This window comes from Perognathus longimembris, chromosome 6 (assembly GCF_023159225.1).
Source record: "Perognathus longimembris pacificus isolate PPM17 chromosome 6, ASM2315922v1, whole genome shotgun sequence".
Taxonomy (NCBI): domain Eukaryota; kingdom Metazoa; phylum Chordata; class Mammalia; order Rodentia; family Heteromyidae; genus Perognathus; species Perognathus longimembris.
This window is the reverse complement of record NC_063166.1, coordinates 52,751,322-52,764,573: the sequence shown is the minus strand read 5'-3', so window position 1 is coordinate 52,764,573 and position 13,252 is coordinate 52,751,322. Positions and strand designations below refer to the sequence as shown.

Below are 13,252 nucleotides of genomic sequence, written 5' to 3'. Positions count from 1 at the left end.
AAAATGACCAGAAGTGGCGCTGTAGCTCAAGTGGCAGAGTGCTAGCCTTGAAAAAGGAAGCCAGGGACAATGCTCAGGCCCTGAATCCAAGGGCCAGGACTGGCAAAAAAAAAAAAAAAAAAAGGTGTGGGTGGTAGGAGGGATCAGTTTACAATCATGATTGCTCACATGAATTTGTTGTTCATGTTACTTAACCTCTTCTTGTCCATACTTGATTGCTACATGGAAAAATCTTGCCTGATGGTGATGATACCCACAAATGTACAAAAGCCTTTTTATTCTTTTTCATTTTACTAGACAAAACAACAAATGAATTCTATTTAATGTAGCTTCAGCTACTCTATTGTAGTTTTGTTAATCTATTTAATTTAATTAATTCTAATGTAGTTTTGTTAATTTGTGTAGTAAAGACACAGGTACAAACTTGATGGAGTTTCTTATGGCCTAACAGTTCACTTCTGGTACAATTTGAACAAGAAAACAAATATTGATAATAATAGACTACAACCCAAAGACTAATAGAAATATCCACAAGTCCATACACAGAGAAATAATTGAATAAATAAAGTAACAAGAGAAGATGCAGTTCTTCTGTACAGCAGAATTCCAATGATTAAAACTGAAGAGAGTGATAAGAATATAAATCTAAAAAGTTACCATTTGGTACATATCATGCTGAGATGAACATGTATGAGCCATGAATTGATGCAAAAAGCAGCCAAAACACAATGAAAAACCTATTTCAGAAATCTCAAATTATCACTCCACAAAATATGTACTAATAGTAAAGGGAAAACTGGTAACTTCAGCTGAGCAATCTGGTAGACACAGCTTTCACCAAGTAATCATGGTCAACGTTTGCAGAAAGGAGTCATGATGCGTGTACCTCTAGTACTCTGCATTGGGGAGAGAATAAGGTCACCCATGTGATAGTCCTGTAAAAAATGTATAACCTCAACCTAGTATAACCTCAACCTAACCGTGAGTAAACATCAGACAATATGAAATACACTTTATGCAAACACTAGTAGATACTCTTCCAAATATCTAGGTTATGAAGATTGTCTTGGGCTGCAGGGCTCTGGTAAAACATACAATGAAAAGCAATGTGGACTAGCGGGCTAGAATCTGGAATCTGGACCAGAAAATAGAAATGAGTGAGACAATTGGCAACATTTGAATATGATCTATACGTCAGTTAATAGTATTATATATGTTAATTTCTCTGGTTAGGCCATTGTTTTGATGTTATATAAAATGTTAACATTTTGGAAAACTGCTATATGGGTTTATTATGAAGTAATTATACCAAGAGTTTACAATTCTGTATGTTAGGTTATTTGTACAACCTGTTTTTTTTCCAAAATTTTGTACACTATAATTATTTAAAAAAATACAATACAAAAATTGGTTCTAGAATTATTTTGCTTTTGTTTAAATTTGGTTATATTACTTACCAGCTATGACACTCTGGGGAAATCATGTCAGTTTTCCTTCAGTCTCACATCTGCAAAATGTGGATAAAACAGTACCTACCTCATAGGGTTGTAGTGAAAAAATTAGATGTGTTACTCTATGTATAGTGCTTAAATTCTTGGCTCTCAGCAAGAGCTGTATAATAATTATCTGATGGAGCCAGCAGTATCTTCTGCTGACCTTAGGGGTATTTATCCCTTGGTTATTTTCTTATCTTTCTTTCCCTTTTTTCTCCCTTTATTTCCCCCTCATTAGTAGCCTGGTAAGACCAAATTTAGCATAAGATTTGTGCCATAAGAACTCTACTTTTAAAGAGATCAGAATAAGAACAACTGCTCTCTCAGGGTTGCAAATTGGGAGATGCTTGCTTTGGAATGACAGAGTTCATGTCACTGAAGAACCTTCTGGGGCCAATTTCCTTTAACCCCATTTAAGGCTGTACATCTTTTGGGCTTATGGGAATGACAGCCTTGATGATTTTGAGAAGTAAGTGTGTGTGTGTGTGTGTGTGTGTGTGTGTGTGTGTGTAACTGTTTGCATCTATGTAGTGTAGATCTGTCTCACAATTACCTGTCTGAGTTCTCAACCCATGTCATGTTTTTAGTTATTTGGCCAATAAGACTGCAGGACACACATCTTCCTGAATCCTTCCTTGTGTCTGACCTTTGATGTCACAATATGACCTATGGTTATTAATCAGGCCACAGCTGCTCACAGAGCAGACGGCAAGGTCAAGAGGACCAGTACAGTAAGATGTGGAAGAGAATTGACCATCAACCCAAGATAAAAGCAGGGGATGGACCTCAGGCAGACCAGCTCAAGGCATTGGGGTCAACTCAGGAACCTGCCAGGCCACACACTCTAGAGCTGTCAGAATCCCAGAGCTTTCTGGTGTTTGAGGACATTAGTCATCACATCAAAGAAGTGGGGCCCCAACTGGTAAAGAAAGTCAATGCCATCTTTCAGCTGGACATCACCAAAGATGGGAAGATCATTCTGCAGTGGACCATTGATCTGAAGAATGGTTCTGGCGACATGTACCCAGGACCTTCCAGGTTCCCAGCAGACACTATCTTCACAATCCCAGAGTCTATCTTTATGGAGTTAGTTTTGGGCAAAATGAATCCACAGAAGGCTTTCCTGGTTGGCAAGTTCAAAGTGAGTGGAAAAGTTCTGCTTGGCCAGAAGCTGGAGAGGGTTTTCAAAGACTGGGCTAAATTTTAAGCATGCAAAACTACCAAAGGAAAGCCCAAACCTCACTGGTATGTTGAAGGGAATTCATGCTTGAAGTGAAGATTAAAGTAAAAGATAGCCAATATTTTTTACTGAAATTCTTCCTATTCAAATTTTGATTCCGTTTCCTGCTGATATACGTTTGCTGGGGGTTCTGGAGCAGTAAAGAGCGCTGGTGTGCATTACCTTCATCTTTGTCTTTTTATTTAGCTCTGTAATATGACAGGGTGAAAACCACATGGAGTGAATGGGTGGTTCCAATCATTGGATTTTAATGTTCTAATGACTTCCTAAGAATTAAAAAAAAAAGTTTGGTGCTTTTGGGAAAGGCTATCATTGTGAGTGTGTGCACTCCATATAGTTACAGCTATGAGGATACTTTAACAGGGTAGCAGGGCTCTGAGATGGTGAGCCCCATAGCTCTGTGGGTACATCCCAGGCAATAAAGAGATGATGCTCTTGATGTCTTATAGCTTCTCCAGGAAAGCTGAAGGGCCCAAAAGATATTCTAGGCTAGTGGTTCTTAAAATCAAGCATTGCACTAGCATCACCTGGAAAGTGGTTCAAGTCCATATTGATGGGAGCTCCTCACAGTTTTTACTCAGTAGGTCTGAGCAGGGGACAGTGCATCTTTCTATCAAGTTTCTAGGAGATATAGGTGGGAAAACCCTTAGAGAACGTCTGTTCTGGGTTCCTATGAATCTTTTGGTACTGACCATGACTCTTCTATGCTAGACCAATGAGATACTGCCATTCTTGAAAAGCTGTCCTGAAGACAAACTATATAATCCGTTTTGAGCCATTTCTAAAGCATCAATGCAGTTGGGAATTTGTGCAGTGAGCATTCTATAAAAATAAAAGTTTATCCAGACTTGCAAAACTGTTTGGTGTAAATGAACTGAACACCTCCGGGGGGGGGGGGGGAAGGGAAAGGGGGAGGAGGTTGGGGGGTATGAGGGACAAGCTAACAAACAGTACAAGAAATGTATCCAATGCCTAACGTATGAAACTGTAACCTCTCTGTACATCAGTTTGATAATACAAATTTGAAAAAAATAAAAAATAAAAGTTTATCCAGATATATTTTTCCCTTCTTGGAACTTTCTTCACATTGTCTGAGAGGACTAGGAGGAAGCTAGCCACAGATGAGGTTACTTCCTAGTGGGTAGGGTGTGTGTGTGTGTAAGTGGATTCATATATAGTCCCTGTGTGTCTTTATAGTATGTACAGTCAGACATCCTAAGACTTACAGAAAAATTAAACTGCTATGCTCAAAATACAAGCCCCCTGTTTTAATCCACTATCTGTTGGTATACTAAGATCTTAGAGGCTAGGTAATTTATAAAGAAGTTTATTTGGATCTTGGTTCTGGATGCTGAGAAGTCCAACAGGGTGGTACTGGCTTATAATCAACATCTCATAGGACATTTCCTGCTGCATCATAACATGGTAGAAAGTATCACAGTGAGTTGTGTGCTAACTCAAGGTGTCTTTCTCTTCTTATAAAGCCAGTAATAACCCTGATGGGCGTCTCACACTCATGACCTCTATCCAACCATAATTATTTCCCAATGGCTGTACCCTAAATACCACTAACATAATGTCAATTCCCAGCTTATCAACTTTCAGAGGGCCCATTAAGACCACTGAACTTACCAAATGATACAGCCATGCCATTCTTTTTGTGTTTTTTACAAGTTGGCTTAAAATTGTTTTTAATTTTAAAATTATCTTTAAGTGGTTGTATAAAGAAGTTTCAATTCAACATGTTAGCTTGTGAGCACAATGCATCATGATCAATGTCATCCTATCATGTTCTCCATCTTTCTGAACCCTACTCTTCCCTCCAATTTACCTTAGCCATTCCATTCTTAAGCACTTCCCCAAGGCAAACCAAAGCTTATGCACAATTATAAAATTTACATATGTGTGAAAAAGATGAAATAATATAGTGCATAGGGGCACATGGTTAATACATTCAATAAAAGATTTTGCTCTCAAAAATTTTTTTATGAATCTTCATAACAGCTGTTTTTATAATAGCCCCAAACTGGAAATAAGCCACATGTCCAGTAGGTGAATGGATGAACAAATTGTGGTTTATCATACAATGAGAAACTACTTAACAAAAAGGAATCAAGTGTTGCACCTAGCACATGGATGAATATCAAAATAAATGAAAAGCCAGAGAAAATCAAAGAGGTACTACACAATTCTATTTATAAAATGTTAGAAAATGAGAACAGTAACAAAAATTAACATTGATTGTCAAGAGATAGGCATGGAGAATGAGAAATGATAGCATTTTAGTCATGGGAAAACTTGGGATGATGGACATATTATCTTGTTTGCAGTGATAGTTTAGAGGTATACATATAGGCCAAGACATTACACTGAATAATTGGTGTTATACATGTATAGCTTATGGATCATTCTAAGCTAGTGGCACTGTCTTTAAAAGCCATAAGCCTCCATTCAAAGTGAGGGCTTTATGTAGCTAGATTCCTGAAGACCTTACCTCTCAGCAGATGAGCTCTCTTACCTCTAGTTTTCCATACACTGGAATTGAGTGACTTTACAGAGCACTTCCTATGCTTTCTATATTAGGAAAGGGTATAGTGAAGGCTGGTTGCTAATAATACATTTTTTTCTTGGGGGTGGGGTGGGAAAGCTACTTCTTGCCCAGTGGTGCTCTACCCCATAATGAGAAATTGCTAAAGGGGAGACATATACTCCCTGGCTTCTTTTGTTTTCTATGTCATGATCTTGATGACCATGTTGCATTCCTGCCATCCCCTCATTACCCCTCCCCTGCCCCCAAAAGGAAGCTATGGATGTTTAAAGGCCTCTAAGTGATTATGAATACTATTGTGGGCATTTTGTTCAGCAGGGCCAGGCACTCTCCATCTAGGCCATATTTAGGAGTGTTCAGCACAGGTAGCCAGGTGTTTGGAAGGCACTGTCATGCCCTCTTTCCTTTTTCCAGGTTCTTGTCATCCTTTGAAGCAACCATGGCTTCTGTAGATTGGCCCTGAGACTAGGGTTGTTTAGAAACCAGGTGGAAGAAGAAGTGGGTTTATGCCTAGGATGGCATCTGATCTATGACCTATTCTGATTTGGTGCCCCAAACTAATGACCTGAGCCATTTGGATTCTTTTCTTGGAAATCAGAATTAGGAAAATGTGAAACTGAGCAGTGGTACCTGAAAGGCTAGGATGTCAGAGGATCAGAGGGCCTATAGGAAATGGGTTGGCTGCCATAGCAAGAGTGGAGGAATGGATGATGATTGTGTATCTCTCCTTATCTGAGCCAAATATCCTGATTTTCCTGAGGTAGTCATGGTTTTAGGGCCACTATTTTAATATTTAAGTCAGAATCTCTTCTATCCTCAGAAGAATCTCCATTTACAATGTAGCCTAGACTACTAGAACTAGAAGGTCCTGAGGCAGGAAGGACTCCGTCAGAGACTTTCTTGGGTTAATGTCTCATTCTCTCAATTCTGATACCCAATGTCGACTCTAGAAATGTTTGTTAAGTGAACAAACAACCTTTTTCACATTAAAAAATACAACAGGAACAAATCCAAACAGCACAAAAGGGAATATAGAGAAAATTCATGTCGTCACATTACTTTCATTTCCCTCCATTCTTCTCTCTAGAGGCACCCAAAGCTGCCAGCTTCTTGTGTGTTCTTCCAGATGTACACACAGTACCAATGTGCATGTTGGGCATGATCCACCCTTCTGTTTTCTTTGTTTTGTTCACAGGATTGGGAGTTGGCCATAGAAACTGTTCCTCACAATGTATTTTTGGCATATTCCAGAGGATGGTGGTACATCTATCTATTCTCCATAGGATGTTCTCTCTTGTAAGATGCCCAGGTTGATGACTTGCCCAGTGGAATCTTGGTTGTGTTTGCCTTTGTTCAGGAAAAACCTCACCTGAGGGTGCTTTATAAGTGAAAGTGAAGGGTACAAAGGAGCACCACTTCCTTGAAGGTGGATGTATTTTCCCTTACCATATCTTTCCCATCTTCAGTGTCCTAGGACCTAGTGGTTGGGGGTGGAGCTAGGATGTTGGTCAAGGGGCAGTACAAGGGAGGGATTGGGATGTGTGCCTATTACTTCTTTTGATCTTTCTGCACTGAGAATCCTATTTGTCCATAGCCCAGCATGGAGAGCTGTGATGTGATGAGGGTGTTGGGGAGCCCCTTCTCTGGTGGTTCTAAGGGTGGCTTTGTCTCTGAGGTAACACTTCAAAGATTCATTGGTATGAAAGAGTCACAGAAAGAACTATGCGTCAGTTATATCTGCCAGGAGAGAATAGGGATAGGAGTGGGGATCATACTTCTAGGTCTACTAAGAGGAATCTTAAGATCTTGTCTCCATAGCCAGGAATATTCCTTTTGTTTTCCTAAAGCAGAGGATAGCCTATTTTGATAAAGGATTTCATCACTTTTTTCTTAGAGGCACAGGTTGCTCTGGGATTGTCTTCCTCTCCCCTTCACCCCCCTTTCTCTCCCTAATTTGATGAAGATATTCATGAAACTCACATTTTTCCTGTTGAGGGGTGTGGGGGAGATCAGGCCACACAATGACCATTTTGTTATTGAAGTGAAGGGCTCCCTCCAAGGAATAGCTGGGGAGTGCATGTGGGTTCATCTGCTGGGCAGGCTGGAAAGCAGCCCTTAGGCACCTGTTTGCAGCCTGCTTCTCACCTTATGAACTCAGAAGGCTGATTCAGCTGGGAAAGCCAGGAGGACAAGGCCTGGGTGCTGCAAAAACCCAGTGCAACCTAGAATTGACAAGTCATTTCATGGTTTGAATAGTTTTGCCCCTTAGCAAATATGGATTGTATTTTACATGTTCCAGGCTCTGGGCTTAGGTTCAGAGAGGTAAAGGACATTTCCAACCTATGAATCAAGGCAGTTTGGGATAGCTCTCCAAAGCTGCTCCCTCCTTTTCTAAGCAGGACTGATGATTCCCCAAGAGGGATGTAGCCAGTGGCTCCTGACTTCTGAGGTGTATTTCTGGGATGTTCTTGCCAGCATAAAGCCTAGAATGAGATTCCGTAGCCTGGGACCACTGTTTGGGTCCCTCCTCTCCTGAAACCAATTATTTTACTCCTAAACATGGCACAGGGAGTCATGGATATCAGCTCCTATGGGTTAGTCCATTCTCGTGTTGAGGTATAAGATCCAGTAGACTACTAGTTTTGAGGACGATTTCATTCTAGAGGTTTTAAATTGTGAACTGCTAGATTTAATCTATTCATTGGCTGACCAATTGAGCATATAATCTATTTATTTAATTATGGAGGATCTAAAAGGTCTTAGGGCTAGGTATGATGACTCACCCCTGTAATTCTAGATACTTGGGAGCCAGAGATAAAGAAGATTGCAGTTGTAGGCCAGATTGGTTGAAAATTGAGACCCTCATTTCAACAAAGAAGGTACTTGTGGTGGTCATAGCTAAAATAGCTTTGTGGTAGGTGTGGAGATCACACTTCTCTGAGAGAAAATTTGAGACCTTTTTCCCACAGCAATAAAAAGCTGGAAACATGGCTTAAGAGCTCAAGAGGTAGACTACTTGCCTGGTGCAAATTGCACTATTGACAAAAATAATGTAAGTAAGATGTCTTAGATATTGCTTATAGTCTAAGCAGGGCTGATATTAAGCTAAAGTCCATTGGTTATTTATGAGGCCAGGATTGGTTCAGATTGATCAAACCCTGCAGTGGTTTCCCAGTGCTCTGCTTGGGTTGACTTTTTCTTAGCCACATTTGTTATTATGATTTCCACATCTAAAAAAAAAATCACTCCTGGTTCTGGGTGCTGGTGGCAAGCAAGTTGAAGGTTCCCCTTCTCATGGAGTTTCTGTTTCCCCATGGTTCATCGTGGGGGAGAGAAGTAATAAACAATAAAGAAATAACCAAGCAAGGTAACTTCTGAAGGGAAAGTGGCTGACAGGGTGAGAGTAGTCAGGAAATGCCACTTCACAAAGGGCTGCTATGGCTTGAATGCCCCCTGTATTACAGATATTAAAAGGTGGGGACATTTAAAAGGTGACTGAGTATGAGGGCCCATTTTGGACCTTACCAGATGTGGCCTCCTGATTCTGATTTTCCCAACAGTAAAGCCATGAACTGAACAAACCTTTACCTTTGTATTTTTAGTGGTTTGAAAATTTTAACTCAAGACTCAGTCACTATACTGCTGCACCACACCCTCTGGCCCTTTTTTGCACTATTTTAAAATAGGGCCACACTTTTTGCCTAAATGTATACCCAGATTGTGATCCACCTATTTCATGCTCCCCACCGTAGCTGAGATCATAGAAGTGTGCCACTATCCTCAGCTAGAAATGGAGTCTTGTAGACTTTTCTGCCAGAACTAGCCTGGAACCACAATCCCCCTGATCTCAGTGCCTCCCCCTCCTCAGTGTATCTGGAATAATAGGCACAAGCCAACACACCCATCTATGGATTGAGAATGGATCTGTGTGAATGCCTGGTCTGAACTGGAGCCATGACCCTCCTGATTGGCATCGTGTATAGCTAGGATTACAGGCATGATACACTTGCCCAGCTAGGACCATAGACTTTTATTTTGTCTGTCTAGGATTATCAAACATCTTGTTATGTCACTTACTTTGTGTTGATATCTTCCCCAAGTTTTAGTGACAGTAACAGCATGGTGTCTTGCACAAAGATGGTGCCTCATAAGTGTCTGAATGTTTTTGGAGTGAATCACGAGACAAAGGTAAGTGCAGAGGTGCAGAGACTGTCAAACTCCATTTTAGGATTTGGCATCTGATTCACTTGCCCTCTGACTTGCTGCTCCATCTGGGTCTTTGGGCCTCACCTGCTGGGTTTCACAAGAAACTCTTAGAGCAATAGGGCTAAGAAGAGCCAGAAAGGATTCTCTTGCAGTGTGCTCTGAGCTCTCCACTTCCTAAAGTACCCCAAGTGACTGCTGAGGGTTCTCATTCACTTTTCTTTGGGGAAGAGCAACTGACTTGTGACTTGGCTAATCACAAGAAACATCTGCACCATCCTAAAAATATCTACTTTGTATCATCTGTGGAGCACAATATTTATATAGCCCAGCAGCATAATTAAACTGATGTTTAGTTAACTCTTGAAAACAGCTGGAGGATTTCAAAATCCAGGATGAGATTTATAGGCAGCCTCAATAGTGGGCTGAGAAAGGGGCTCTTGGAAGTTGTTCCCATGGGCTCTTGGGTCACAGCGGAGACTACAGTGGGTGAGAGTGGGGAGGGGAGCCAAGGAAAATGCCAGAATGGAGGGCTATGTGGCTTGCTCAGGAACAGATGGATGACAGTTTTTATTTCCATGTTGCTGTCTGGCATTCCCCAGCACATTATTTCCTACTGAGGAAAGTGTTTTTCACAATCAGAAAGTGCCTCATCCCATAAAAGTGCTCTTTTATGCTCTTGTGACCGGAGAGGGTTATGTGGGGGTGCTGCTAGAGCTTTCTGGAATGGTTACTTGATTTCAGAGAAACACCTGTATAGATGGGAATGTTAGCTAGCAAAGGTTGTGGTCATATGCTTTCTCTTGCTCATCAGTTTTTGTTGTTGTTGTAGTTGTTGTTTTCTGCCAGTCCTAGGGCTTGAACTCAGGGCCTGGGCACTGTCCCTGGCTTCTTTTTTGTCCAAGACTAGCACTCTACCACCACTTGAGCCACAGTACCATTTCCAGCTTTTTCTGTGTATGTGATACTGAGGAATCAAATCCAGGGCTTCACATATGCTAGGCAAGCACTCTACCACTAAACCACATTTCCAGCCCATTTTTTAAAGAGCAAAAAGCTGAGAATGGAGTTCAGTGGTAGAGTGCCTATCACACACAAGGTCCTGGGTTTGATTTCTAGCACTACAAGGAGGAAAAAAACCAAGAAAACAAACACAGAAAAGTTGAAGAAATTTTAGCTAAAGGAGTTCCATAGCTTTATAGCTGCATGAGTCTATTTGAACTCAGCAAAACAAGATGGGAGGAGTCTAGTGTGGAATCTGCTCTGGGCTAGAGGCACCACTGAGACATAGGAGCAGCTACATCAAGTGCTGCCAACATGAGTTTGGTGGTAGGTGGAATTCAGTGGGGCCTCTGGGGAAAATAAAGCCTGCAGTTAGGAAGTCCAGATAGTCTTCTTCACGTTGTCTACACCATTATTTTGGAATCTTATTTTTTGTATGAGTTAAAGGGAAAATCTACTGATGTTGCCAGCCAATAACCAACCATTCATTCATTCACTTGTTTATTATTTCAGTGATTATCACCAGATACCTCATATAAGAGAGGCATTGGTGAGCAAGGTGGGCACCTCCTCCATCAGGAAACTTCTGGTGTAGTGCCTGTGCATTGGGCTCAGGAATACTCCAGAGTGTCTTCATAGGCTGGGTGTGGCTGATACAAGTAAACTCACTGGGCAGAATTCAAGAGGAATGAAGTCAGAGAGATAATGACTAGGACGTAAGCTGATATGGGGCAGAGATGGGATCATTCTAGCCACAGAAAATAGCATACACTAGTGCCCTGTGGTTGACAAGGCAAAGTGATTTCCTAGAAATCACTTTGAAGGTGAAGCTAATGGGGTTGGAGAATAGGGATGAGGAGGAGACAGTGGAAGAAGGTTGTGGAGGTGCAGGACTTTCCAACCGGGGCAGGATTTTGTGTGATCTGAGGCCAGGAAGCACTTACAAAGATCTAGGCACCAAAATAATAAGACAGAGATCTATTCTCTTTCAAAGTGGGAGATAACACTTTTCATTAGAAACTGAAGACCTTTGTATCTGTAATTGCCAGAACAACTTAGGCATTTTTACGTATCTTGAAACCAGACTTCTCCATACCCTAATGAGGACATGGTCATCATAAGGGAGGTGGGTCTATGACATCACTGAAGAGACAGTGATGAAAGGCCTGAACCTAAGATGCTGTTCCAGAAAACCAAGGGCTGCATTTCAATATCTGTCCAGGCATCAGCCCAGTGGATCCCTAAATAGAAGAGCTGGCCAAGGGAGCGAGGAAAGCTCCCAGGAGTGGCACTTTTCATCCGAGTCTAAAGGTCAAGTATATATGGCCAGGCAGTGTTGTGATAGACAGGCTGGAGATGTAGGGCTGTTCTGGAGTTGTTGGAGGATCAGAGGATGTGATGTATCTTGGTTCTTTTGCCTAGCAGATCCGTGACACCATCTTCAACATGCTGCTCTTTGTGTCCACAATGATTCCATATAATTTCCATTTCCCTTGAATACTTATATTTAAAAAAATATGGTCAGTATCTGGAGGTTGATGGAGAAGCAGGAGGTCAACTTAGTGTTATAACAGGAGGGGGCACATTCACCTATTTTCCTGGCATGGCGCTTCAGAGTAAGCATATTACCTTATTTCTTATTACCACTGTTCCTCAGATTATTCCCATTTCCTCCAGGAGAGTGAAGACCTGAGGTGTTTTTTTTTTTTTAATTTTTATTGTCAAACTGATGTACAGAGAGGTTACAGTTTCATACGTTAGGCATTGGATACATTTCTTGTACTGTTTGTTGCCTCCTCACTCATTCCCCCCCCTCCTTTCCCTTTCCCCCCATGAGTTGTTCAGTTGATTTACACCAAAAAGTTTTGCAAGTATTGCTTTTGGAGTTATTTGTCTTTTTACCCTGTGTCTCTCGATTTTGGTATTCCCTTTCAGTTTCCTGGTTCTAATACCAGTATACACGGTTTCCAATGTACTCAGATAAGATACAGAGATAGTGCAGGTACAACCACAGGAAGGGGATACAAGAGGGTCATCAATAATAGAAGCTACGGTTTCACATCACATGTTGAAAGTAATTACAACCGTGATATAACAGTCGTTTCCATAACATGGAGTTCATTTCACTTAGCATCATCTTATGTGTTCATAAGGGTATAGCTATTGGGCTCTTGTGATCCTCTGCTGTGACTAGCCTAAACCTGTGCTAATTATTCCCTATGAGGGAGACCATAGAGTCCATGTTTCTTTGGGTCTGGCTCACTTCACTTAGTATAACTTTTTCTAGGTCCTTCCATTTCCTTAAGAATGGGGCAATGTCATTATTTCTGATAGAGGCATTAAATTCCATTGTGTATATGTACCACATTTTCCTGATCCATTCAAGACCTGAGTTTTGTCCTTAGAAAGAGGGAGTTTTATCCCTGGCAGTAAAGGAAATGCAAATAAAAACAACCCTGAGATACCACCTCACTCCAGTTAGAATGGCCTATATTCTGAACTCAGGCAACAACAAAGGCTGGAGGGGGTGCGAGGAAAGAGGAACCCTTCTCCATTGTTGGTGGGAGTGCAAATTAGTACAACCACTTTGGAGAACAGTATGGAGGTTCCTCAAAAAGCTCAACATAGACCTACCCTATGACCCAGCCATACCACTCCTAGGCATCTATCCTGAACAACAGGTCCCAAGATATCAAAAAGACATATGCACTTCCATGTTTATCGTGGCACAATTCACAACAGCCAAAATATGGAAACAACCCAGAT

The 13,252-nt window shown here is 41.2% G+C and overlaps 1 protein-coding gene across 1 annotated transcript; it reads left to right on the top strand.

Moving 5' to 3' along the window:
- The first annotated feature begins 1,996 nt into the window (after positions 1-1,996).
- Scp2d1 (SCP2 sterol binding domain containing 1) lies at positions 1,997-3,574 on the top strand. Its single transcript, XM_048348729.1, has one exon. The coding sequence runs from the start codon at positions 2,230-2,232 to the stop codon at positions 2,698-2,700; it is 471 nt and encodes a 156-aa protein (XP_048204686.1). The 5' UTR covers positions 1,997-2,229; the 3' UTR covers positions 2,701-3,574.
- The last annotated feature ends 9,678 nt before the right edge of the window (positions 3,575-13,252 follow it).

Coding starts and splice junctions, on each gene's coding strand:
- Scp2d1 (XM_048348729.1), top strand. CDS start 2,230: ATGTGGAAGAGAATTGACCATCAACCCAAGATAAAAGCAGGGGATGGA.